This window comes from Oncorhynchus clarkii, chromosome 5, assembly GCF_045791955.1.
Source record: "Oncorhynchus clarkii lewisi isolate Uvic-CL-2024 chromosome 5, UVic_Ocla_1.0, whole genome shotgun sequence".
Taxonomy (NCBI): Eukaryota; Metazoa; Chordata; class Actinopteri; order Salmoniformes; family Salmonidae; genus Oncorhynchus; species Oncorhynchus clarkii.
In genome coordinates, this window is record NC_092151.1 from 28,507,926 (window position 1) to 28,534,653 (window position 26,728).

At 43.5% G+C, this 26,728-nt stretch overlaps 3 protein-coding genes across 6 annotated transcripts; 2 read left to right on the forward strand and 1 right to left on the reverse strand.

The window, feature by feature from the left end:
* The first annotated feature begins 7 nt into the window (after positions 1-7).
* On the forward strand, positions 8-5,703 carry LOC139408619 (coenzyme Q4 homolog (S. cerevisiae)). Of its 3 annotated transcripts, none has more exons than XM_071152707.1 (7): positions 8-121; positions 2,203-2,355; positions 2,819-2,915; positions 3,054-3,156; positions 3,242-3,371; positions 3,460-3,553; positions 4,242-5,703. In XM_071152707.1, exons 1-7 carry the CDS (start codon positions 58-60, stop codon positions 4,432-4,434), a joined length of 834 nt encoding a protein of 277 aa, XP_071008808.1. In that variant the 5' UTR covers positions 8-57; the 3' UTR covers positions 4,435-5,703. The 3 variants fall into 3 exon arrangements, with proteins under 3 accessions (XP_071008808.1, XP_071008810.1, XP_071008809.1); XM_071152709.1 differs by having other exon boundaries at positions 19-97; XM_071152708.1 differs by having other exon boundaries at positions 82-103.
* A 5,287-nt stretch (positions 5,704-10,990) lies between these two features.
* Positions 10,991-19,141, reverse strand: LOC139409941 (B-box and SPRY domain containing). Its single transcript, XM_071155349.1, has 6 exons — positions 18,749-19,141; positions 18,001-18,099; positions 17,621-17,851; positions 12,432-12,457; positions 12,195-12,319; positions 10,991-12,052 (listed from the first exon to the last, which is right to left on the reverse strand). Exons 1-6 carry the CDS (start codon positions 19,139-19,141, stop codon positions 11,517-11,519), a joined length of 1,410 nt encoding a protein of 469 aa, XP_071011450.1. The 3' UTR covers positions 10,991-11,516.
* Positions 19,142-20,816: 1,675 nt separating this feature from the next.
* On the forward strand, positions 20,817-25,932 carry LOC139408620 (zinc finger MYND domain-containing protein 19-like). 2 transcript variants are annotated; one of them, XM_071152710.1, is made up of 6 exons: positions 20,817-21,071; positions 22,145-22,204; positions 22,358-22,464; positions 22,628-22,768; positions 23,227-23,407; positions 23,617-25,932. In XM_071152710.1, exons 1-6 carry the CDS (start codon positions 21,021-21,023, stop codon positions 23,758-23,760), a joined length of 684 nt encoding a protein of 227 aa, XP_071008811.1. In that variant the 5' UTR covers positions 20,817-21,020; the 3' UTR covers positions 23,761-25,932. The 2 variants fall into 2 exon arrangements, with proteins under 2 accessions (XP_071008811.1, XP_071008812.1); XM_071152711.1 differs by having other exon boundaries at positions 20,859-20,925.
* Positions 25,933-26,728: the final 796 nt, after the last annotated feature.

Consider the following 26,728-nt stretch of genomic DNA (forward strand, 5'->3'; position numbering starts at 1 on the left):
CACGTCCGCTTCATTTTTGGTAAAAGGCGCCTGTGCCAGCCAGCGCACAACAAAGAAATGTTGCGTTCACTCCTCGTTTCAAGTCGAAGAAGCACTGGTAGGGGTGCGTTTATGTTCGAAGGTATGCAAGTGAGACTGTATTGTAACTAAATAACCATGGACAATATATATTTCGATAATTAGAGAATGATAATGTATTATTTGTTTTATTTAGCTATAAGGTCGTATAGTAGCGGTTAGCGGAGTGTACCACAACTCCACAGTAGGGGGTTCTCCATTATATCACTTCACAGAACTACGGCTAATAAATAGGGCAAACCAAATTGGTTTTCCCCTACTCATCTGTAGATCTACTGCGCAGACTAGACCAGGGTTTCCTCAAGCAAGACACATCACAACTACAGCTACCAGATGTATTATACTGCTCAAATATTAGACTATAAATAGTACCTTACTATATTATATTTATGCTAAGATTTTGGGATCGTTTACTTTATATTCGTATTCTTATTTTATTTCTTAATGTTGTAGCATTTTCGAGAAGGAACCTGCAACTATTCATTTCGTTGGGCTATGTATACCGTACATATCCTGTACATACAGTACGACTAATAAAACTTGAAACAAGAAGTGCTCAGAGTACTTTTCCCTGAAAAAACAGGGATAAAATTAACTAAATGGAAATAACTGCAGCAATGCCAAAATACCTATAATGGAAGAACTGTTTGACAAACAGTTTTGCAATTTTATATTTTGAGTGTCGACAATTAATTTTGGCCTCACATTGTATTCTTAAAAATGTGTAGGGGTTCCCTAGAAATGGCTACAGTGGGCCGAGTACCCCTTGGACTAGACTCGGTATTGATTACCTATTCATTGTCATATGATCTCATGAAGCGCAAAGGAAAAACTCCTATCACAACCCACTGGGCACACACTGGTTTGTCACATGTGCCAAATAGAACAGGTACCTTAACCTTAGCCTAAGGTACCTTAATGTGAAATGCATACTTACAAGCCCTTAACCAACAATGCAGGCTTTTCCAATGTAAATATTTGTTAATAAAATACAAATGTAAGAAAAATAAGTGACACAATAAAATAACAATAACAAGGCTATGAGGTACCGGTACCGAGTCAATATGCGGGGGTACATACTATTCAAGGTAATAGGGGTAATATGTACTGTACATGTAGGTAGGGGTAAAGTGACTATGTAAAAAAAACTGTGTAAAAAAAGGGGTCAATGCAAATAGTTTGGGTAGCCATTTGATGAACTGTTTAGAAGCCTTATGGCTTCAGGGTAGAAGCTGTTAAGGAGCCTTTTGGACCTAGACTTGGCGCTCCGATACCGCCTGCCGTGCGGCACCAGAAAGTACAGTCTATGACTAGGATGGCTGGTGTATTTTACCATTTTTTTGGGCCTTCCTCTGACACTGCCTGGTATAGAGGTCTTGGATGGCAGGAAGCTTGGCCCCAGTGATGTACTGGGCCATACGCATTACCCTCCGTAGCACCTTGCGGTCAAATGCCGAGCAATTGCCATACCAAGCGGTGATGCAAACAATCAGGATACTCTCAATGGTGCAGCTGTAGAACTGTTTGAGCATCTGAGGACCCATGCCAAGTCTATTCAGTTTCCTGAGGGGATGTTGTTGTGCCCTATTCATGACTGTCTTGGTGTGTTTGTACTAGGATAGTTTGTTAGTGATGTGGACGCCAAGGAACTTGAAGCTCTCGACCCGCTCCACTATAGCCCTGGGATCGTGCTCGGCCCCCTTTTTCCTGTAGTCCACTATCAGCTCTTTGGTCTTGCTCATGTTGAGGTAGATGTTGTCCTGGCACCACACTGACAGGTTTCTGACCTCCTCCCTGTAGGCTGTCTCATCATTGTTGGTGATCAGGCCTACCACCGTTGTGTCGTCGGGCAAACTTAATGATGGTGTTGGAGTTTCCTGTAGTCCACTATCAACTCTTTTGTCTTGTGTTGAACCGTTGAATTACGTTGAACTAATGTGGAATAGATGTTGAATTGGCGTATGTGCCCAGTTTGAAGGTGTTTACTGGAAACAGAGCACTGGAAACCACCTGTGGTCCCATGATCTCTCAGTACTAAGGTCACTACAGTATTAATACCATGTCCTTATGGGATGTACATGTGTACTCTACTGTATGTCTGATGCTGTTTGGTGTCACCCACAGCCCTTTGTGTCCGGCAGCTTCACCATGGCGTGGACTCTGCAGACGTGCAGTATGACGGACTGTACCCAGGCCACATCCCCACCAGCCCCATCCAGAAAGCACTGTTGGCTGTCGGCTCCGGGGTGGCAGCTCTGCAAGACCCCTACAGACATGGTGAGAGGGATGCCCACTTCCAGTTGTGATACTTTCATATGGTCATTTTGCATCTGTAAGGAGTTTGGCATGCTTAACTGTTCTTACAGAACATGTGGGTAGGCTGTGTTCACTGTTTTACTTTCCTTTCTTTTGCATTTGAAACTCAAACTATTTGAATGCGTTTCATCACACACAGTACACAATACCATGCAGGGTTATTTAATGGTTGTCATTTGTCATTTAGATCCCTAGTTATCAAGGTGTGGAAAACACTGACATTTTAGAAAAACAAGAAACTAAAAGAGTCATAGGGAAACTATGTCGTAGATGTTATTTTGATTTAAACAAGTCCTTGAAATATAAATTATTCAAAAGGGTGAGAAATAACTTGAAAGTGACTCTTGGTGTAACATACTGTACTGCATTTTCTCAATAAAAAGTACCACATTTCTCTTCACTGTAAGCCGTGTTCCCCATGTAGACATGGTGGCAGTGCTGGGAGAGACGACAGGACACCTGGCCCTGATGACGCTTCGGGATCGAATGAGAGGAGACCCTGAGGGCTATACCATTCTAACGTATGCCAAAACCTCTGCTGTCTATCTCACTCTATGTTCACCCTGAAATATACATCTCTATGATTTTAAATAAGTTGTGTGTACAATTGCTTGTCTGTGAATGCTCATGTGTGCATGTTTCACCTATTTCTGTGTAAGTGAGCGCCCACGGATCAGACTATCCACATTGGATCTGTCCAAGATGGCTTCCCTTCCAGATGGATCCTTTGGGAGAGAGTACCTGCGCTTCCTTGAGGACAATGTGAGTTTGTGAAGGACATAATGGATCTCTTTATAGAGGAAGCATAGTGGTTATTTGCCAATCCCTCTACGTCTCTCTTTCTCAGAGGGTGACCCCTGACTCGAGGGTGAACGTGAAATTTGTGGATAATGAGGAGTTGGCGTATGTCATGCAGCGGTACCGAGAAGTCCACGATTTACTGCACACCTTACTAGGCATGCCCACTAACATGCTGGGTGAGTCTGGGGAAAGGGGATTCACTGAGAGTATTGGTATTAGTGTGTTTCACTACATGTATTTTCTTTCTCACTTCCTCAAACTCAGGTGAAGTGGCAGTAAAGTGGTTTGAGGCTGCTCAAACTGGCCTGCCCATGTGCATCCTGGGAGCAGCGTTGGGACCGCTCCGTCTGTCCACAAGGTGCTGCCCATCAGGCTCTCTTCTTATTCATACTGTATGTAGTGATATAAACCAGGGGCCTTTTCAGGAGACTGACTGTCTGCCATGTTGAATAGGAAGTAGTCTTGGCTCTACTCGTTACATTTCTGCAATGTTTATTGAATACATCCCAAGATTTATCTGTGATGTCATCAGTTTCCAGGAAGTTGTACTGTATATTCTAAGGGAGACTGGTGGTAAATGGAACATACACTTCCTGGACACCTCTGATATTTGGTAATCAATCACACACCTGAGCAGCACCCTGAGGTGTAAAGAGAACTGACATTTAGGTGGATGACTTCCTTCAGGGAACTAAGACAATATAGTTGGTTTATTTGCAAGTGTCACAGAGCTAGTTGAGCTAGTTATATTCAACACACTGTAGTTATTGACTGAAAGGAATGGAATTCTGTCTTCTGAAAGAATTACAGTTCACACGTATTGTTTTTCTGGAAGGGAAGTCTAGTTTCCTTCCTGGCTGAAAAACATCCCCCATGTGTGTGGAAACTAATACTTACTGAAAGTGTCATCATGATTTTTCTGAGTATTGGCTTTGACTGTAAATAATTTCTGCTCTGTAATACAATAACCATTGACATCACAGTCTGGTATTTGTACAGTGATGCAGTTATTACGGCCTGATTGTTTCCTTGTGCCACTCTCGCAGTCGTCTGGAGCCCTTGGTGACGTCCCTGGGACCGTGGGCTGTGAGGAATGGCCGGCAGGCCCGCTGTGTCTTCAGCATCTTCTACGAGCGCCGCTGGGAGCAGAGTCTGGAGGACCTGAGAAAGGAGCTGAACATCGAGCCTCCCCCGCTCACCATCACGGCCACCAGCCAGAAAGCCACATTAGATTCGTAGCACTGACCTCGAATGTCAGGTCAGATGTACAACCAGATGGGACAGAATGCAGGGACTCTTTGGAGGGATGTCATACAGTAATTTAGGCATTGTATGTGGACTGACTGAGTCATAGCAATTGTGTCAAGCTTCCCCCATGATTTCAAGTGAAGGAAGAAAAGGCCAATATTCACAGTGGGTGCAGAGGATTACCAGAGGGCTGGATGCAATTTTCACCATGGCACGGATACACATAATTATTCGAATATGGCACATATTAGTCAATTATTGCATTCTATCCATGCTACCTGAGACATGAAACTGACAAGTTGGAGGGCATGCAGTAGGGCATACAGATAGGTTAGATCGTATTGGTCACATACACATGGTTAGCAGATGTTATTGCGAGTGTAGCGAAATGCTTGTGCTTCTAGTTCCGACACACAAGCATTTCGCTACACTCGCAATAACATCTGCTAACCATGTGTGTGTGACCAATACGATCTGACCTGACCTATCTGCATGCCCTCCCACTTGTCTGTTTCATGCCTCAGGTAGCATGGATATAATGCAATAATTGACTAATATGTGCCATGTTGGAATAATTATGTGTGAAGTATCACCACGGACCGTGCCATGGGGAAACTTGCACTCCTGGGAGGGCATACACGCAATTTGCCTAAATGGAAACACCTCTTCATTTTTATTGGACACTGTAGCAATGTTTTTGTGAAAAAGTGTATTTGTTGTTTTTAAAAGTCAACTTGACCTAGAGAGATTTACACCGTCACCAAATCATCACAGCAGGGTAAGCCTACACAAAACAGCCCTTATTTGTAGTGGTTGCTAAAAATCCCCTATGGGGAAAATGAATGGTGGAAAAACGATTGGAACCTTTTCCCTGTTTGACAGTTGGCTTTTATGAGTATTATGGTTCATACTGTGGTACTCTGTTCTACTATATCTGCCATTTCCATTACACATGTCACAATGATTCACTATAAACCTACCTATTGGCAGTTAGGCTATGTGAGGTGGAAGTGAGTGGTTATTTAGTCATCAATTGATGACTGTTGATAGAATAGGTAATGTCTCGTCTGGTATCAGTAAAACACAGACTTAAAAAATGTTATATCTGACATAGCCCTATTGGTATCACACATGGCACATTAACTGTAAAGAATGGCAGTCATGTAATATGTTTTATATGTATTCATGATGAGCACAGGGCTGTTCATGTATCTCAGGGGTGAGATGTGTAGCTCATCAATAAATGCTTTGCACATTGTTGATGCCCGTTTCAATGACTCTGGGATGAGTACAGTAGTACAGCATTATGAAAAGACTAAAGGCTCTATTCAATCAGATCTGCTTTAGCCAAGGTCATTTGACTCTGATGTGTGCCACAGAAAGTATTTGACTCAAGTGACAAAATTAAGGAAATTAGAGGGGGGGATTTCGCCAAGGCCATTTTCTTGCCTGCCTAAATCCCCCTCCCCTCCTTCTAATTTCCTTAATTTTGTGGCTAGAGTCAAATACTTTCTGTGTGGCACACATCAGAGTCAAATACTTTATGTAGAACGAACTTCACGTCAGGATAGGAAAGCGAAATGAATAATTTGTGTATGTGTGTTATATTTAACAGAGGGAGTAAAATGTAGGCAAGCAATAAACATTTCAGAACAACTACTAGTCGAATAAGACATGGGAAAGATGACGAATTTTGGAAAAGAGATTTATATACAGACTAATACACTTGAAACAAATAGCCAAACCGAAAACTACAGACATTTCTAGTGCCTCCACTGCGATCAAACCGCCATAAACCTGTTTTTATTATTATTGTTTTTTATTTCAACGTTATTTAACCAGGTAGGCTAGTTGAGAACAACTTCTCATATACAACTGCGACCTGGCCAAGATAAAGCAAAGCCATTTGACACATACAACAACACAGAGTTACACATGGAATAAACAAACATATAGTCAATAATAGAGTAGAAAAAGTCTATATACAGTGTGTGCAAATGAGGTAAGATAAGGGAGGTAAGGCAATAAATAGGCCATGGTGGGGAAGTAATTACAATATAGCAATTGAACACTGGAATGGTAGATGTGCAGAAGATGAATGTGCAAGTAGAGATACTGGGGTGCAAAGGAGCAAAATAAATAAATACAGTATGGGGATGAGGTAGTTAGATGGGCTATTTACAGATGGGCTATGTACAGCTGCAGTGATCTGTGAGCTGCTCTGACAGCTGGTGCTTAAAGTCAATGAGGGAGATATGAGTCTCCAGCTTCAGTGATTTTTGCAGTTCATTCCAGTCATTGGCAGCAGTGAACTGGAAGGAAAGGCGGCCAAATTAGGAACTTGCTTTGGGGGTGACCAGTGAGATATACCTGCTGAAGCGCGTGCTACGGGTGGGTGCTGCTATGGTGAAAAGTGAGCTGAGATAAGGCAGGGCTTTACCTAGCAAAGACTTGTAGATGACCGGGAAACAGTGGGTTTGGCGACGAGTATGAAGCGAGGGCCAGCCAATGAGAGCGTACAGGTCGCAGTGGTGGGTAGTATATGGGGCTTTGGTGACAAAACGGATGGCACTGTGATAGACTGCATCCAATTAGTTGAGTAGAGTGTGGGAGGCTACTTTGTAAATGACATAGCCGAAGTCGAGGATCGGTAGGATGGTCAGTTTTACGAGGGTAAGTTTGGCAGCATGAGTGAAGGATGCTTTGTTGCGAAATAGGAAGCCAATTCTAGATTTAATTTTGGATTGGAGTTGCTTAATGTGAGTCTGGAAGGAGAGTTTACAGTCTAACCAGACACCTAGGTATTTGTAGTTGTCCACATATTCTAAGTCAGAACCGTCCAGAGTAGTGATTCTGGACGGGCGGGCAGGTGCAGGCAGCGATCGGTAGAAGAGCATGCATTTAGTTTTACTTGCATTTAAGAGCAGTTGGAGGCCACAGAAAGAGAGTTGTATGGCATTGAAGCTTGTCTGGAGGTTAGTTAACACGGTGTCCAAAGAAGGGCCAGAAGTATACCGAATGGTGTCGTCTGCGTAGAGGTGGATCAGAGAATCACCAGCAGCAAAAGCGACATCATTGATGTATACAGAGAAGAGAGTCGGCCCGAGAATTGACCCTGTGGCACCCCCATAGAGACTGCCAGAGATCCGGACAACAGGTCCTCCGATTTGACAGACTGAACTCAATCAGAGAAGTAGTTGGTAAACCAGGCGAGGCAATCATTTGAGAAACCAAGGCTGTTGAGTCTGTTGATAAGAATGTGGTGATTGACAGAGTCGAAAGCCTTGGCCAGGTCGATGAATACTGCTGCACAGTGTTGTCTCTTATTGATGGCGGTTATGATATCGTTTAGGACCTTGAGTGTGGCTGAGGTGCACCCATGACCAGCTCTGAAACCAGATTGCATAGCGGAGAAGGTACGGTGGGATTCGAAATGGTCGTTAATCTGTTTGTTAACTTGGCTTTTGAAGACCTTAGAAAGGCAGGGTAGGATAGATTTTGGTCTGTAGCAGTTTGTGTCTAGAGTGTCTCCCCCTTTGAAGAGGGGGAAGACCGCTGCTGCTTTCCAATCTTTGGGAATCTCAGACGATACAAAAGAGGTTGAACAGGCTAGTAATAGGGGTTGCAACAATTTCGGCAGATAATTTTAGAAAGAGAGGGTCCAGATTGTCTAGCCCGGCTGATTTGTAGGGGTCCAGATTTTTCAGCTCTTTCAGAACATCAGCTATCTGGATTTGGGTGAAGGAGAAATGGGGAGGATTGGGAGAGTTGCTGTGGGGGGTGCATGGCTGTTGACCGGGGTAGGGGTAGCCAGGTGGAAAACATGGCCAGCCGTAGAAAAATGCTTCTTGAAATTCTCAATTATCATGGATTTATCGGTGGTGACAGTGTTTCCTAGCCTCAGTGCAGTGGGCAGCTGGGAGGAGGTGCTCTTATTCTCCATGGACTTTACAGTGTCCCAGAACGTTTTTGAGTTTGTGCTACAGGATGCATGGGTCATCTGTGTGTTCACCCGCACCCGCCTGCAATTGACAATAACACATCTGCAACTGCCAAAGTTTTGGCAAAAGTGAAAAGTGAAAATCTGAGGCCGGCACCCGACCCTAACCCGCTAATATAGAAAATGTGCTGTAGGCTACAGTCACTTGGAAAATTCCAGAAAATAATGGCATGGCTCAAGAAGCTTCTGATAGGCTAATTTACGTAATTTGAGTCAATTGGACGTGTACCTGTGGATGTATTTCAAGGCCTACCTTCAAACTCAGTGCCTCTTTGCTTGACATCATGGGAAAATCAATAGAAAACAGTCAAGACCTCAGAAAAAAGATTGTAGACCTCCACAAGTCTGGTTCATCCTTGGGAGCAATTTCCAAACACCTGAAGGTACCACATTCATCTGTTCAAAGAATAGTACACAAGTATAAACACGATGGGACCACACAGCCATCATACCGCTCAGGAAGGAGACTCATTATGTCTCCTAGAGATGAATGTGTTTTGGTGCAAATCAATCCCAGAACAACAGCAAAGGACCTTGTGAAGATGCTGGAGGAAAAAGGTACAAAGATATCTATTTCCACAATAAAACAAGTCCTTTATCGACATAACCTGAAAGGCCGCTCAGCAATGAAGAAGCCAATGCTCCAAAACCGCCATAAAATAGCCAGACTATGGTTTGCAACTGCACATGGGGAAAAAGATTGTACTTTTTTTGAGAAATGTCCTCTGGTCTGATGAAACAAAAATAGAACTGTTTGTCCATAATGATCATCGTTATGTTTGGAGGAAAAATGGGGAGGCTTGCAAGCCGAGGAACACCATCCCAACCGTGAAGCACGGTTGTAGTAGCATCATGTTGTGGGGGTGCTTTGCTGCAGGAGGGTCTGGTGCACTTCACTAACTAGGTGGCATCATGAGGCAGGAAAATGATGTGGATATATTGAAGCAACATCTCAAGACATCAGTCAGTTAAAGTTAAAGCTTGGTCGCAAATGGACAATGACTCCAAGCATACTTCCAAAGTTGTGGCAAAATGGCTTAAGGACAACAAAGTCAAGATATTGGAGAGGCCATCACAAAGCCCTGACCTCAATTCTATAGAAAATGTGTGGGCAGAATTGAAAAAGCTTGTGCGAGCAAGGAGGCCTAGAACCCTGATTCAGTTACACCAGCTCTGTCAGTAGGAATGGGCCAAAATTCACTTATTGTGGGAAGCTTGTAGAAGGCTACCCAAATCGTTTGACCCAAGTTAAACAATTTAAAGGCTATGCTACCAAATACTAATGGAGTGTATAATAATAATAATAATAATAGCTGAAATTAATAATTATCTCTACTATTATTCTGACATTTCACATACTTAAAATAAAGTGGTGATCCTAACTGACCTAAGACAGGGCATTTTTACTCGGATTAAATGTCAGGAATTGTGAAAAACTGAGTTTAAATGTATTTGGCTAAGGTTTATGTAAACTTCTGACTTCAACTGTATATGTTGCCCTAGATTAGAAGACTAAATAACCCCATGCTCCCCAGAATGTCATAAATGATAGAGTGAATGCTTCAATCTAGTTGACATTGGTAAAGTTCTCTGTCATCTTTGTTTCTTTTAACGAGCAACGACAAATCAATATTTTTCCACAAGTAGAGTTTCACAATCATCACACATAACATAGTCGGAACTGTTATCCTCTTTTAACATTTCACCAAGCATTACTTTTCGCAGCTTTTCTCTTATTTAATTCAACTCTGACATTGTCCATTTTGCCTCCATAACTTTTTCTGCCCGTTCCCAATAACATTTGGCAATTGGCGTGTAGGCTATTTGGTGCGCATACAGGCACACGCTTTGATCACACCAACAGTGTTACATTTTGGTACACCAGAATTACATTCATTTGCCATGCAGCATTGCAGAGCAGTTGCGCAGACGGCTTTACAGAAATGGTAGCAGAAGGTGAATGTTGAAATTTTGTTGCATACATATCCTGATGCTGCGTACTACTTTGTGTACCCGAGGCTTCATCACACTGACAGTCTCATTGCACAAAATAGTACACAGCATCATCAGGATATATGTATGCAACAAAAGTTCAACATTCACCTTCTGCTACCACTTCTGTCAAGCCATCACACCGAACGCACTGCAACTGCCTCTGCAACGCAACCAAAATGCATGACGCTGTCGGTGTGATCGCAGCCTTAAATTTAGGCTTACGCACTAATGCCATATAGCCTAAAATAATGAAATAAAAGCGTAAATGTAGCCTATAGACATAAATTGCACAAGACTTATACATTTATGGATTTTTTGTAAGGTATTGTTTTCTCTTTATTCAACCCTTTAACCGCAGGGATTGCGGGTTACGAGTCAACCTTCGCATCACTATGCCACTACATTGCCCTCTGCTGTTCATTTTTAGACTCTCTTGCATTGAGTTTCATTCATTTTCTTCCCACTGACGGATGGATGGAAAGTAGGATGTGAGTTTCAAGAGAGCCATACATTGCATATCCGACAATTAACAAATATTTGTATGCGTATGGATCAACCATTCCTTCAGACAGGTTTTAAAAGATAGAAAAGGTATCAAACAGTCACTTAACTTACAGTAAATTATCATAACATATAATAACAGAAATATAAATAGCATACTCCTATATCTAAAATGACTACAGTATGACTCATTAGGACTACTGTATAATTTGATCAAGAGACTCAAACAGAAATCTCTACAGATTCATTACTTCAGATTAAAATAGACAAAGAATAAATTAGATATATATCTCCCATCAAAAAACCTTCTGCATACCTCTTCAATGCAGAAGAAAACATTTGGCCAATTTGATTACATTCAAATAAATTGTGAAGCTTTGATAGAATTCTATTAGTAGGATGTACAAATATTATAAGTAATTCAGTATCATTTTATCAGCAGGTATAATGTAGTACTACTTGTTGTAAGCATTAATGAGCCCTTTCACTGTTATATTATCAACTCATATGATATGCCTTATGAAAGTGTTACCCGTAATTCTATATCATTGACACTTCAGTTACAGTACTTCAGAGGTCAGTGCAGTATGCTGACACTGCGGTCAGCCACAGCAAATGCTGGCAGCAGCGGGCCACTAAAGGCGTGTCTGACCGAGTGCAACACAGCACTGGAGTCTGGGTCATAAAATATCAGGGTCTGACTAGGCCAGTCCAGGAGTAGCCCTAGACTCTTGGGCTTGTGGACCACATGCAGGGGTGTGTTCTTCCCCGCATGGCAGAAGGAGAAGTCCCCATTGTATTTGGAGAGCACCCAGGACTGGATGTTGTAGCCCAGGCGGGAGTCGTTGCCCGAGCCCTTGCGCCCCATGCTGGAGTAGCATACCCCCACCTTGAAGGTCCCACTCTCACCCATGTCAATCACCCAGCTGTGGGTGCCGGAGGAGATGGCCAGGGTGCCCAGCGCATTGGGCCAGCAGTCGAAGCGCGCTGGGTTGTAGGGCGGGTACTGGCGTGACCACTTAGGCAGGAAGGTCAGAGTGCTAAGGTCATCTGAGAGGGAAAGTGCGGAGCTGACAGTGCGCTCGTCAAATGTCAGATTTGATGAACCATAAGCTTAAGAGAGAGAGGGAAGAGAAGAGTGTATTTTTATTCAGAATTAATTAAGCACTTATTGCCAGTTGTTCAGACACTAACTACAACTATTTGAAACTACTGTATCCTGAACTAGAAGTTGTCCTGGCCTGTATCATGTTACCAGTTGGTCCCAGCAGTATGGCGCTGGCCCACAGGCCCCTCATGAGTTTGCTGTCACTACAGCTGGCGTTCAGGTTGAGATGGTCGGTGTCATGAGGCTCACCCACCCCCTCTGCCTCCTCAATCCTGATACACACACAAACACACGAGGAAAGTCATGTAAATCTGGATAATGAACAATGCAGGATTGCTTTACCAAGTGGTTGAGCAAATATACATGTCAAAACAGAATATTTACCTCTCAGCTATTTCCTGGCCAGAGGTCTGAAACACAAGAGAGCGTCAACGATGATTTACAGCAATCAAGTGTATCATTATTATCATCATCATTTGCACCACCATCACCACCTATTTTTTCATCCTTCTTTCTTCCACATCTATACACTCCCACGTCCCACCCTCTATAGTTGTTCTAAATAATTTATATACACACTAGAATGCTGATGCTATGTATTAGGATGCTGTGAAGCCACCGGTCAGCCATTTTGGTACTCCCCAGTAAGAGCAGTTCTCCAAAGGAATGTATGGAATATAATGTAAAAGTATGCCTTAAAGGCGCAATCTGCAGTAGCTACATTCATTTTTGGACTTATAAATTAATGATTTGTACCCATTGATTCTTGAAGAATATAACTTAAATGCCTCATGAGCTTACTTCAACTGTCATACCTCATCAGTACCCAAAATATAAGCTTGTTTTACTCCAATGTTTGCCAACAAAGTGAATGTAAACAAACACGGTATAGCCGCAAATCATAGTTAAAACTATACATTTTATATAATTGACTTTTAGTCCTTGCATCCATAGCTCGGTCAATGAATTTGAGAGTGGTTACATTTCTCCAGCCCCATTCTTCAGCTTCTTAGCGAAACAGTGGCAGAGAGATTGCTTTGTTATTGTTTCAACTGCTGATTGCTGCTTTAAGATGACTGTAATAGAATAAACGTGGCAAAAACAAAATGTAGACATTAACAAATGCAATTCTATAGCTTCCAAAATATTTTTTACAATGGTGGGGGCGTGCCAAGATTGAGGCACTGTGGCTTCAACACAGCACCCCCTATCAATCATCTAGTGTTAATTTGATTTATTTATTTTATTTCACTTCACTTCACCTTTATTTAACCAGGTAGGCCAGTTGAGAACAAGTTCTCATTTACAACTGCGACCTGGCCAAGATAAAGCATAGCAGTGCGACACAAACAACAACAGACTTACAAATGGAATAAACAAACATGCAGTCAATAATACAATAGAAAAAGTCTATATACATTGTGTGAAAATGAGGTAGGATAAGGAAGGTTAGGCAATAAATAGGCCATAGTGGTGAAATAATTACAATATATGTCACGTTCTGATCTTTATTTCCTTTGTTTTGTCTTTATTTAGTATGGTCAGGGCGTGAGTTGGGGTGGGCAGTCTGTTTGTTTTTCTATGTTTGTTTTCTGTTTCGGCCTAGTATGGTTCTCAATCAGAGGCTGGTGTCGTTAGTTGTCTCTGATTGAGAATCATACTTAGGTAGCCTGGGTTTCACTGTTGGTTTGTGGGCGTTTGTTTCCGTGTGTGTGTTTGTCGCCACACCGTACTGTTTTGGGTTTTGTAGATTTCACGTTATCGTTTATGTTTTTGTTCGAGTGTTAATTTGTATTTATTAAAAACATTATGGACACTTACCATGCTGCGCTTTGGTCCTCCTCTCCTTCTTCCCAAGACAACCGTTACAATATAGCAATTAAACACCGGAGTGATAGATGTGCAGAAGATGAGTGTGCAAGTAGAGATACTTAAAAATAATTAAAAATAACAGTATGGGGGATGAGGTAGTTGGATGGGCTATTTATAGATGGGCTAAGTACAGGTGCAGTGATGTGTGAGCTGCTCTGACAGCTGGTGATTAAAGTTGAGGGAGATATGAGTCTCCAGTTTCAGTGATTTTTGCAGTTAGTTCCAGTCATTGGCAGCAGAGAACTGGAAGGAAAGGCGGCCAAAGAGAAATTGGCTTTTTTGGGTGACCAGTGAGATATACTTGCTGGAGCGAGTGCTACTGGTGGGTGCTGCTATGGTGACCAGTGAGCTGAGATAAGACTGGGCTTTACCAAGCAAACTTATAGATGACCTGGAGCCAGTGGGTTTGGCGACGAATATGAAGCGAGGGCCAGCCAATGAGAGCATACAGGTCGCAGTGGTGGGTAGTATATGGGGCTTTGGTGGCAAAACGGATGGCACTGTGATAGACTGCATCCAATTTGTTGAGTAGAGTGTTGGAGGCTATTTTGTAAATTACATCGCCGAAGTCAAGGATCGGTAGGGTGGTCAGTTTTACGAGGGTATGTTTGGCAGCATGAGTGAAGGATGCTTTGTTGCGAAATAAGCTGATTCTAGATTTCATTTTGGATTGGAGATGCTTAATGTGAGTCTGGAAGGAGAGTTTACAGTCTAACCAGACATCTAGGTATTTGTAGTCCACATATTCTAAGTCAGAACTGTCCAGAGTAGTGATGCTGGACGGGCGGGCAGGTGCAGGCAGCGATCGGTAGAAGAGCATGCATTTAGTTTTACTTGCATTTAAGAGCAGTTGGAAGCCACAAAAGGAGAGTTGTATGGCATTGAAGCTCGTCTGGAGATTAGTTAACACAGTGTCCAAAGAAGGGCCAGAAGTATACAAAATCGTGTCGTCTGCGTAGAGGTGGATCAGATAATCACCAGCAGCAAGAGCGTCATCATTGATGTATACAGAGAAGAGAGACTGCCAGAGGTCCGATTTGACACACTGAACTCTGTCTGAGAAGTAGTTGGAAAACCAGGCGAGGCAGTCCTTTGAGAAACCAAGGCTGTTGAGTCTGCCGATAAGAATGAAGTGATTGACAGAGTCGAAAGCCTTGGCCAGGTCGATGAATACAGCTGCACAGTATTGTCTCTTATTGATGGCGGTTATGATGTCGTTTAGAACCTTGAGCGTGGCTGAGGTGCACCCATGACCAGCTCTGAAACCAGATTGCATAGCGGAGAAGGTACGGTGGGATTCAAAATGGTCGGTGATCTGTTTGTTAACTTGGCTTTCGAAGACCTTAGAAAGGCAGGGTAGGATAGATATAGGTCTGTAGCAGTTTGGGTCTAGAGTGTCTCCCCCTTTGAAGAGGGGGATGACCGCGGCTGTTTTCCAATCTTTGGGAATCTCAGACGATACGAAAGAGAGTTCCAGATTTTGCCTCAGTGCAGTGGGCAGCAGTGGGCAGCTGGGAGGAGGTGCTCTTATTCTCCATGGACTTTACAGTGTCCCAGAACCTTTTGGAGTTTGTGCTACAGGATGCACATTTCTGTTAGAAAAAGCTAGCCTTTGCTTCCCTATCTGCCTGTTCCTAACTGCCTAACATGCATTGGTTCCTAACTTCCCTGAAAAGTTGCATATCACAGAGGCTATTCGATACTAATGCAGTACGCCACAGGATGTTTTTGTGCTGGTCAAGGGCAGTCAGGTGTGGAGTGAACCATGGGCTATATCTGTTCCTGGTTCTACATTTTTTGAATGGGGAATGCTTATTTAAGATGGTGAGGAAAGCACTTTTAAAGAATAACCAGGCATCCTCTACTGTCGGAATGAGGTCAATATCCTTCCAGGATACCCGGGCCAGGTTGATTAGAAAAGCCTGCTTGCGGCCTCCTGGGTGGCGCTGTGGTCTAAAGCACTGCATTGCATTGCATTGCTAGCTGTGCCACCAGAGACTCTGGGTTTGAGCCCAGGCTCTGTCACAGCCGGCCGCAACCGGGAGGTCCATGGGGCGATGCACAATTGGCCTAGCGTCGTCCGGATTAGGGAGGATTTGGCCGGTAGTGATATCCTTGTCTCATCGTGCAATAGCGACTCCTGTGGCGGGCCGGGCGCAGTGCACGCTGACCAGGTCGCTAGGTGTGCGGTGTTTCCTCCGACACATTGGTGCGGCTGGCTTCCGGGTTGGATGCGTGCTGTGTTAAGAAGCAGTGCGGCTTGGTTGGGTTGTGTTTCGGGGGACGCATGACTCTCGACCTTCGTCTCTCCCAAGCCTGTACGGGAGTTGTAGCGATGAGACAAGACAGTAACTACTAACGATTGGATCCCACGAAATTGGGGAGAAAAAGGAGAGTAAAAAAAAAAAGACATACATTTTTTTTTTTTTTAAGACTGCTCTCAGAAGTGTTTTAGGGAGCGTTTGACACAGGCAATGAGGCAGTGATCGCTGAGATCTGGTTGAAGACAGCAGATGTGTACTTGGAGGACAGGTTGGTTAGGATGATATCTATGAGGGTGCCCGTGTTTACGGATTTGGGGTTGTACCTGGTAGGTTCATTGATAATTTGTGTGAGATTGAGGTCATCAAGCTTAGATTGTAGGATGGCTGGGGTGTTAAGCATGTCCCAGTTCAGGTCACCTAACAGCACGAGCTCTGAAGATAGATGGGGGGCAATCAATTCACATATGGTGTCCAGGGCACAGCTGGGGGCAGAAGGTGGTCTATAGCAAGCGGCAACAGTGAGAGACTTGTTTCTGGAAAGGTGGATTTTTAAAAGTAGATGTTTAAATTGTTTGGGCACAGACCTGGATAGTAAGACAGAACTCTGAAGGCTAACTCCGCCCCCTTTGGCAGTTCTATCTTGTCGGAAAATGTTATAGTTAGGGATGGAAATTCCAGGGTTTTTGGTAGTCTTCCTAAGCCAGGATTCAGGGTTGGCAGAGTGTGCTAAAGCAGTGAATAAAATCAATTTAGGGAGGAGGCTTCTAATGTTAACATGCATGAAACCAAGGCTTTTACGGTTACAGAAGTCAACCAATTAGAGCGCCTGGGGAATGGGAGTGGAGCTAGGCACTGCAGGGCCTGGATTAACCTCTACATCACCAGAGGAACAGAGGAGGAGTAGGATAAGGGTACGACTAAAGGCTATAAGAACTGGTCGTCTAGTACGTTCGGAACAGAGAGTAAAAGGACCAGGTTTCTGGGCACGGTAGAATAGATTCAAGGCATAGTGTACAGACAAAGATATGGTAGGATGTGAATACAATGGAGGTAAACCTATGCATTGAGTGAAGATGAGAGAGATATTGTCTCTAGAAACATAATTTAAACCAGGTGAGGTCACTGCATGTGTGGGAGGTAGAACTAAAGAGTTCTAAGGCATATTGAGCAGGGCTAGAGGCTCTACACTGAAATAAGGCAATAATTACTAATCAAAACAGCAATGGACAAGGCATATTGACATTTGGGAGAGGCATGCGTGGCCGAGTGATCAATTGGGTCCAGTGAGTAGCTGGACGAGCCGGAGACACGGCGATTCAGACAGCTAGCGGAAGTGCCTTAGAGGGACGTCGCAATGGAAGGAGTCAGTTGTAGCCCCAGTGTATATATAAATCATTGGTCTCTCCCTCCCTACCTGTACCCATCTCCCTTACTCACTGCCAGCTGTATGTCCGGTGTGTTTGTGAGGGTGTGCACCAGACGTGTGCGCGTCTGTGTGAGCATAGCCAGGGCCTGGCCCCAGTGGGCTCTCTGGGTGAGGAGGCACTGCTCCACCCTCTCCTCCTCCCTCTGCACCGCTTCCAGCAGCCGCTGTTCCTCCTCCTCCACCGCCTCCCTCACCACACTGACCTGGGCCACCACTTGCTCCCGAGCCCCGCTCGCCTCTACCTGCATGGACACATAGCAGAGGGCATAGGGGACACAGCAAAAATATTTTTATGGAATCCATAGGATATCTGTGTGTAGAGCTTGCGATTCCAAAGCTGTATGAAGTGTAAGCACATAAGGGACAGTGTGAGTGTCACAGGGCTGCTCACCTGCAGTGCCCGCTCTTTGGCAGTCAGGGTCTGGTTGATAAAGCGCTCCATGCGCTGGGCCTGCAGCTGCATTTTCTCACATATGTTAACCAGTTGGTTCTGTTCAGGACAACACACACACACACACACACACACACACACACACACACATTCAGTGACTGGCATAAAACGAGACTGGTGTTGGACTTGAAAACCACAGAGCTGATCAGGTACATTCTCAAAAGCAGGGACCCACTATCCTGATAAGCTTATTCCTGTAGTGCTGAACTGCCATCACCAACATGTCATTGTGTATCCTGAAATATAAAATAATTTAGAAGAGCACTGATGATAATTGATGCTGCCTTTTCCCAACAGCTTGAAACTCTTGTCTCCTCACACCCCATGACACATCAACAGGGGAAACTCCTCAGTCTGGTGTGGGATAAGTGTGGCACACCCTACACACCCACCAGGCATGTGAACACACACTTTCAAAACACAAACCAGCTGACCCTTTGTACTGTCGTACCCCAGGCAACCAAAAGTATACTCAGTTTGCCTGTTGCATTCTCACTCCTAACTCTAGGTAAACAAAGTCTCCTGGCCCCATTCACTGTGACCAAGGTCCATATGACGCACAATATGCATCTTAAATGTAACTGCTCAAAAAGGACATGGTGTTATTAATAGGTGGTATATTCTAATGGTATTACTACAAGAGACTACATCTGGATAATATGATTTCGGGAAAGGTCTGGGCACTCACCCTAACGCCTGTCACTCTGCTGACCAGGGGTGTCACTGTGTGGCTCTGGCAGGATCCCACTATGGTGCAGTGCAAGCATATAAGTTTCTGCTCGAAACTGCAGAACCAGTCCAGGTCTGATTCATGTTCCATGCAAAGTTCCGATTCACCTGAGAATTTTCCGGATTCTGAGTCGGAGGTGGTCACCACTGATGTAGCGGCAGCCTTTCTAGATAACCTGGAGACGACTTTAGCTGACTGAGTTTCATGTTGGTGTACATCCAAGGAGAAGAAAATCGGCTGTTGTAAATCCATATTAAAGTCTCCCGAACTTTCTCGAACTTCCACTCCAGTATCTGGGTCGTCTCGCAAAGACACAGGTGTCAAACCACATGATTCTGGCTCCGCGCTCATGGCACGTCAAATAGCCTACTAGGCTAATAGCAATAGAACGCGACAGGTGGCTTCAGTAGCCAATCTACTGCAGTTATAACACAGGTGTATCAAGGTATGAACACGGAAGTAACACGTACACTAGAGCTGAAAAGCAAGTTTAGCAACAACTGCAACAACGGGGCAGAATCAATGAAAAAAAACCTACATGATCTTTTAGCTTTACATGTATTATAGTTTAGTATAGGCTATATATTTGAATATTGTATAATTCAATACACAAAATAAATCTACATTTAGCGTCATGGAATCGTATAGGCTAGGCCTACATTTCAATTATGAACATTTATTTTGAGACTCTTGTGCCGCGTTCAAAACAACTGGGAACTCGGATAAATACGACTGGGAAAAATTGATTTGAACCGTCATCCAACTCGGAATTACAATTTGGGAACTCGGGCCTCTTTCTAGAGTCCCGATTATCTGACCTAAAGATCCCTGGCGTCACGATTTGACCTCGTATTTTTCCGAGTTCCCAATTGTTTTGTAAGTGGCAACATGACCGACTTTATGACTTGCAATTCTGAATTGGATGACCATTCAAAGTCCGTGCTTCATTTTTTCCGAGTTCCCATTTGTCTTGAACGCACTGAAGTTGGAGATTCCCAAATTCCCAGTTGTTTTAAAACACATCAATATGCACATGACTGATTATACCGTGGGTTGTTCACTTCATGTCCGAAACTCTGATAGGACTGCCTGGAGTTTCTGATTTGGGAAGTATCAGAATAAACCATTAGGAAGCTCTATGCAAATAATTTACCTTCATTTTAGCTCGGAGGTTCCGAGTTTCCAACTTGATTTCAATGTGGCATTAGAACATTTTATAAAATAAATGGCTTACTGTAAACCCCACAGTAAACGTGTAGGCTAATCTTGGTTTCTAGTCTATGCCTAGCACTTTTGGCCATTTTACTTAGGCCTAAATAAACATAATATCAAATGTATTTAAAGTGCAATTTCAGAGATACATTTCCATTGACACAAAAAGGTTGTTGCATTAAAAATGGAATCGTTTTTATTTTGAAGGAGGAAACAGACAACCACCTGTTTGGTGGACTAAATAAGGGGTTCTCCTCAGGGACTCCCAGACATTTTAACTATTCCACAACTAGCACACCAGTTTTAAATTGTCAACGAAACATGTGAACCAGGTGAGTTAGTTCAGGGCTACAATACAATTGCGAAATGTCTAGGTTTGAGAACCACTGGACTAAATAACGCAGAAGACTAGAATCCGAGTGTAGAAATCTACTCTGAATCGAATAGCTAGGCCTACTCTAAATCTACTCGGAATCGGACAGGGATTACAATCACATAAAAAGGGCAGGGTAATCCAAGGGTTCTTTCCATCCATGGGCTACTCCTGTCTGGCACCCGGCAATCCTACCGCTTCTGTTTTCGCGCTAAAATGACAGCTCACTGTCGGAATACACAGGAACAAGCAATAGAAACGTGATGGCGTCAGGAGAGAAATGGGTGGTGCTCAAAATAAATCCCCGTCTTTGATTGGAGAATCGGATAGGACAATAGATTAAGAACACAAAATATGTAACGCTTTTTTGGATTGGATTGAAGCTTTTCAAAACTGTATTCTCAGTGGTTGAAAAATGTTTCGCTTCTTCGAACCCTCCCCCAAATCTTGCCTGGCTTTCTTCTACGCCAGCGGTGTGTCACGGAGGTTTGTTAGCCGGTGGGGAGGACCAAATTCGGACATCGATTGACCCTATTTAACCAAACTGGCAGTAAGTCGGGTCTGGGGGGTCGCCCTGACGACTTTTACACGAGTAGATCGCCTCACCTGTTCTTACATTTCGCCCCTTGATCGACCGCTCTTCCAATGTCGGATTTCAAGCTCGGGATTGTTCGACTTGGCCGTGTGGCCGGGAAGGTGAGCTGGATCCGGGGGCTGCCATGTGTGCGACAAGAAGGGAGGGGATCACAAAAGTGCTTACAAAATGGCTCGTTGAGATAGGCGATGGCTGGCATCGAATATGTTTTAATATGGAAAACAGACAGACATAAGTCGTGGATCTTTTTCGAATTCTAGGTGGTCTAATATCAATGTTTCGCTGGATTCGTCTTCTCTCGAAGCCGCCCAGAACAACCTATTAATTAGCTAGCCATGCTGAAGCTAGCTACATTTAACCGACGTTCGTAGCTAACTAGCTAATTTATGGACGCAACGATGGTATGGGTCAATGTTAAAAAAGTAAAACATCCTGGCCTCCAAATGCACACTTCACAAACGGTCAAGCAAATTGTAATGTAAGCTAACTGGCGACACTGGCTAGCGAAGTAGTAGGAAGCCATTGCCACGCTCTACCAGGAACACCGGCATGACAGCTCTCAAGTAACGTTTGTTACCTTTTGTGTTTTAGCTAACTACGGTATTATTATTGTTTAAACAATCTTATTGTTTTGTCTTTACATTTGAAGGCTGTCAAACTTCGTCTATCATGTTCCATTATTATTGACATGTAACTGACGTTACTCCTAGCTAGTGTTTTGTTTAGGCTAGCTACGTCAAACAGTTTTTACCAGACGAATTTGAACAGTGACTTTAATATTTGTGTCCTCTTGTTTTTAGCTAGGACAGTTGGTAAACATTGAAATGTCCCTTGTAGAAATGAGAACCACTTGGACATATCACGTGTAATGGAGTGACCCCCTGGAACATTAATCCATCTAGAGACCATATATAATAGTCCATCAACACTTGTGCTTTTGCGTGCCAGTCAGTGTGATCGATAGCTATGTTTCCTCAAAATGCTTCTGTGTTTAAATGATTGCTAACATACTCAAAGCAAATGTAACTTGACTCAGGGTCTTGATTATACCATCACATGTGTTCGGTCATCTCACACACCTCATTGTTGTAATCTTGCCCCATTGTTTTTAATCCCACACAATAATAGTGTAAACCCACATTACATGTGGCAATAACTGTCCATTATTTTGCAGACAAAGTACACATTGATTGATGAACAGGACATACCATTGGTGGAGAACTATGCTTTTGAGGTAAGAGGGTGAGGATTTATGTGGAGGTGTTGTGTGAGGGTCGTTATAGTCAGAGACCATTCCCACGCTATCCTGGCCCTGGTAAAAACAACTGGACATGTCTTGACTATGAGGCCTGGGATAAATAAATCAATGTTACACCATATTTTTCAGGCACGCATGGAGGTAGATGCAGATGGCAATGGGGCAAAGATCTTTGCTTATGCCTTCGACATTGGCAAAGGGCGCTGGGCTGGCAGGCCACTGCACGAGCTGCTCTGGTGAGTTGGTGTCCCATCCCCTAAATCTGCAACTAAATACATCCTCATAGTCTGTCGGTTAGGGCAGCTTTTTTGCCTTTATCTAACAAACTGCATGCTTCATATTCAGTGTGTGATGCTGGCAGACCGGTTGAGTCATAAGGCGATTTCAATGTTTATCCAGGGAGAAACACAGAGGAGGCATCGCTCCCAGCTTCCAAGTAGTCCACATAAACTCTGTTACAGTGGATAACCGTCTGGACAACCTGCGACTGGTCCCCCTGGGCTGGAGCCCTAAATCAGAGGAGATCTCCAGCAAGCAAAGGTATTACAGCTGTGCATTTCTCCACTACAATTACTAGAGCTACAGTCTGCTCTCCTAGCATTCATCACTTCTCCACTACAATTACTAAAGCTACATTCTGCTCTCCTAGCATTCATTACTTCTCCACTACAATTACTAGAGCTACAGTCTGCTCTCCTAGCATTCATCACTTCTCCACTACAATTACTAAAGCTACATTCTGCTCTCCTAGCATTCATTACTTCTCCACTACAATTACTAGAGCTACATCCTGCTCTCCTAGCATTCATTACTTCTCCACTACAATTACTAGAGCTACATTCTGCTCTCCTAGCATTCATCACTTCTTTACTGAGGAAAAGACAACATAATATTGAGAAAATACAAGGTTATTCAGACTTGGCCTGGTATTACTTGTCCATTTAAATGTTTCATTTGTCAGAACAACTTTGAACAGGTCTTTTTTTCTATCCCTGTAGAGAGCAGTCTTTGTACTGGCTGGCCATCCAGCAGGTACCAGCTGACCCCGTAGAGGAGCAGTACCTGGAGCTCAGTCGTACCCGCTACTACAATGCTAATGGAGAGCTGGTGGAGGAGGAGGAGTGCTCCTGTACTTACTATGAGTGTCACTACCCACCCTGCTCGCTCATCGAGAGGAGAGTATGTACTGCTACCCATATATTCTGCTTTCTTCTGTTATTTTCACTCTATATACTCACTCTTGGGAAGTGAGTGCTGAAGTACATGGCTTTGAGGATATTTGTGATCAGAGGCTGACATAGATTATTGTTGCTATTTTGAGGTGTTTAATATAAGTCTCCGTACACTGTCTTTCCACCAGTTTGACTTTGTATTCCATCTGCCCACAGCTTAGAGAGTTCAACATCTGTGGCCGCTGTCAGGTGGCTCGCTACTGTGGCTCCCAATGCCAGCAGAGGGACTGGCCCGCCCACAAGAAGCAGTGTCGTGAGCGCAAGAGGGTCCTAGCCCTAGAGTCTGAACCTGAGCGATGATCTCTGAATCAATCACCAGAATGGGGGGGGGGGGTGGAAAATAAGTGCAAGGGGGGGGGGGATCTGCTGACAGAGACGAATGACAGAGGACAATGTTGGTTGGTTGAAAGGGTGGGAAGATTTAAAAAAAGAAAGAAAAAAAAAACTACAACCAGTTCACAGAACTACAAATCTCCATAACTTGCTTTTTTTGGAGAGGGAGGTCCTCCTGGAGCTCTACCTGCTGCTATGAATTTGTATGTTTGAGTAAGAAGAGGTCACATGGATGAAACTGGCTGTGCTTCTTTTGGACTACAATTGATTACAGTTGTCATCAGCTTTCTCCTTACTCCCGCCCACCAACCAGTAATGCCGTGTGTACAGGGATATAGGGATGACAGTGCCTGCTGTTCACCTGGTACAATGGACATGGACCTTTTCACTGTACTACTACTCCCTCTTGGACCTTTGGTGCACATACTCAAGACACCTTCCTGTCATGCTCCAAGACCAACATAAAACGGATAGATTTTCCATGCTGTTTCACGCTAGCAGTATTGTGTGTGCTGCCATTATGGACTGAAGGATATAGATGAAGTGTTGAACATTGGGGGGGGGGGTTCTTTTGTTCTGTGTATTATTATTATTTTTTGATGGTGGGAAGGGGTTAGTGATTTTTGGACTTGGATCACATTGTTACTTTCCTGTGTTGAACATCCCTGAATGAATCTCTCTCGATGCGATCTGTTCGGTTTCCCTTCCAGAAGCTCACACCCAGTCCCTGTCGCTAATGTTTGAGGGATGTCCTGGGAACAACTTAAACCCAGGTTGGCCATTGGACAGGCTACGTTGGGATTGTATGAAATGGCCCGAATATGTTTTGTTTTCTACACATCAGTCATTAAAGAGATCTGTTCTATGTCCAAGTGATCGTAGATGAAATAATACATTTTCCAGATCACCACCTCAGTGTACTATTCATGCATACCTGCTCAAAGTTTGTCTTCCTGTAACCTCGCTCTCATACTATTCCACACAGTGAATATAAGCCTGGTACTTCAATGATTCAAAGTTGGCTTTTTAGTGGTAGTGACCATAGCATTTTATGGGAGTGAACTTACTGAGTAAAGTATTTGTAGCTTAATTTTAGCTAGTCGCGTGACTCTGTGCTTGGGGTGTGCTGGCATACAGGGTAGAATTAGGGGAAGGTGTTGTGGGAGATGATTGGTAAATTAACGCAATGCGTATGCGCCGGAAGTTTCTCTTGGTTTTTCTGTGTTGGCTGGAGAAGTTTGAACCGTTGGTCTACCAGGCTCTTCGTGAATTTGGGCAGAAGTGTCTGGGAATGAGATTTAGGTACTTTCAAGACAACTGGGAATTCAGAAATAACCCAGGTCAAATCATGACGTTGGGGATCTTTAGGTCGGAAAGTCTGAGCTCGAGAAAGATGCCAGCTTACGACTTGGAATTCTGAGTTCAATGACCATTTAAAAATTACTTTCCCAGTCGGAGCTAGTTTTTTTTCTGACTTCGCAGTTGTCTTGAATGCACTGAAGTCGGAAGTCTTGAGATTTCCCAGTTGTTTTGAATGTGGCATTAGTCTTCCTGTTTTCTTTTAGTTGATGATGAATCTTGACAAACATTCACAGATCTAGCATGTAACAAGCAGACAGATGTAATACATGCAACACATTGATTGTTAGTTATGTAGACCGGTTATAACACTGCACTGAGTTGTTTTAACATACCCCACTGTTATCTTTTTTTTAGAGGAAGGGAGAGTTTGGACCATTGGGTGTCTTTTAAAAAAAAACGGTTAAATGGTAAAGGAAAAGGCATGAATCAGAATAAAGACTAAAGTTGGGGATAACTGTAAAATGAAACAAAATGTTTCACGATGTATGACCCTTGTGGGAATTTAAGGGACCCTCTTGATATGTCACCACAAAAATGTCTGTTTTTCACATACCTATGATTTATGATGTTGGTTCATTCAGATACAGAGCATTTGGAAAGTATTCAGACCCCTTGACTTTTTCCACATTTTGTTACGCTACAGCCTTATTCTAAAATTTATTAAATATTTTTGCCCCTCATCAATCTACACACAATACCCCATAATGACAAAATAAAAACAGGTTTTTGGAAATGTTTGCAAATGTATTAAAAATAAAAACAGAAATACCTTATTTACATAAGTATTCAGACCCTTTGCTATGAGACTTGAAATTGAGCTCAGGTGCACCCTGTTTCCATTGATCATCGTTGAGATGTTTCTACAACTTGATTGGAGTCCACCTGTGGTAAATTCAATTGATTGGATGTGATTTGGAAAGGAACACAACTGTCTATGTGCATGTCAGAGCAAAAACCAAGCTATGGGGTCAAAGGAATTGTCCATAGAGCGCCGAGACAGGATTGTGTCGAGGCACAGATCTAGGGAAGGCTATCAAAAAATGTCTGCTGCATTGAAGGTCCCCAAGAACACAGTGGCCTCCATCATTCTTAAATGGAAGAAGTTTGGCACCACCAAGACTTCCTAGAGCTGGCCGCCCTGCCAAACTGAGCAATCGGGGGAGAAGAGCCTTGGTCATGGAGGTGACCAAGAACACGATGGTCACTCTGAGAGTTCCTCTGTGGAGATGGGAGAACCTTCCAGAAGGACAACCATCTATGCAGCACTCCACCAATAAGGCCTTTATGGTAGAGTGGCCAGATGGAAGCCAATCCTCAGTAAAAGGCACATGACAGCCTGCTTGGTGTTTGCCAAAAGGCACCTAAAGGACTCAGACCATGAGAAACATAATTCTCTGGTCTGATGAAACTAAGATTGAACTCTTTGGCCTGAATGCCAAGCGCTACATCTGGAGGAAACCTGGCACCACCCCTACGGTGAAGCATGGTGGTGCAACAGTTTTTCAGCAGCAGGGACTGGGAGATTAGTCAGGATCGCAGGAATGATCAATCAAGCAAAGTACAGAGAGATCCT

Bases quoted from the DNA above. Each gene is read 5' to 3' on its own strand.
- LOC139408619 (XM_071152707.1), top strand. From the start codon at position 58: ATGTTGCGTTCACTCCTCGTTTCAAGTCGAAGAAGCACTGGTAGGGGT. The intron at 122-2,202 runs GTATGCAAGTGA...TGTCACCCACAG, and splicing joins GGGTGCGTTTATGTTCGAAG to CCCTTTGTGTCCGGCAGCTT. The intron at 2,356-2,818 runs GTGAGAGGGATG...TTCCCCATGTAG, and splicing joins GCAAGACCCCTACAGACATG to ACATGGTGGCAGTGCTGGGA.
- LOC139409941 (XM_071155349.1), bottom strand. From the start codon at position 19,141: ATGAGCGCGGAGCCAGAATCATGTGGTTTGACACCTGTGTCTTTGCGA. The intron at 18,100-18,748 runs GTGAGTGCCCAG...TGTCCTGAACAG, and splicing joins GCAGAGTGACAGGCGTTAGG to AACCAACTGGTTAACATATG. The intron at 12,320-12,431 runs GTAAATATTCTG...TGTGTGTATCAG, and splicing joins GGCCAGGAAATAGCTGAGAG to GATTGAGGAGGCAGAGGGGG.
- LOC139408620 (XM_071152710.1), top strand. From the start codon at position 21,021: ATGTCGGATTTCAAGCTCGGGATTGTTCGACTTGGCCGTGTGGCCGGG. The intron at 22,465-22,627 runs GTGAGTTGGTGT...ATGTTTATCCAG, and splicing joins CCACTGCACGAGCTGCTCTG to GGAGAAACACAGAGGAGGCA. The intron at 23,408-23,616 runs GTATGTACTGCT...ATCTGCCCACAG, and splicing joins GCTCGCTCATCGAGAGGAGA to CTTAGAGAGTTCAACATCTG.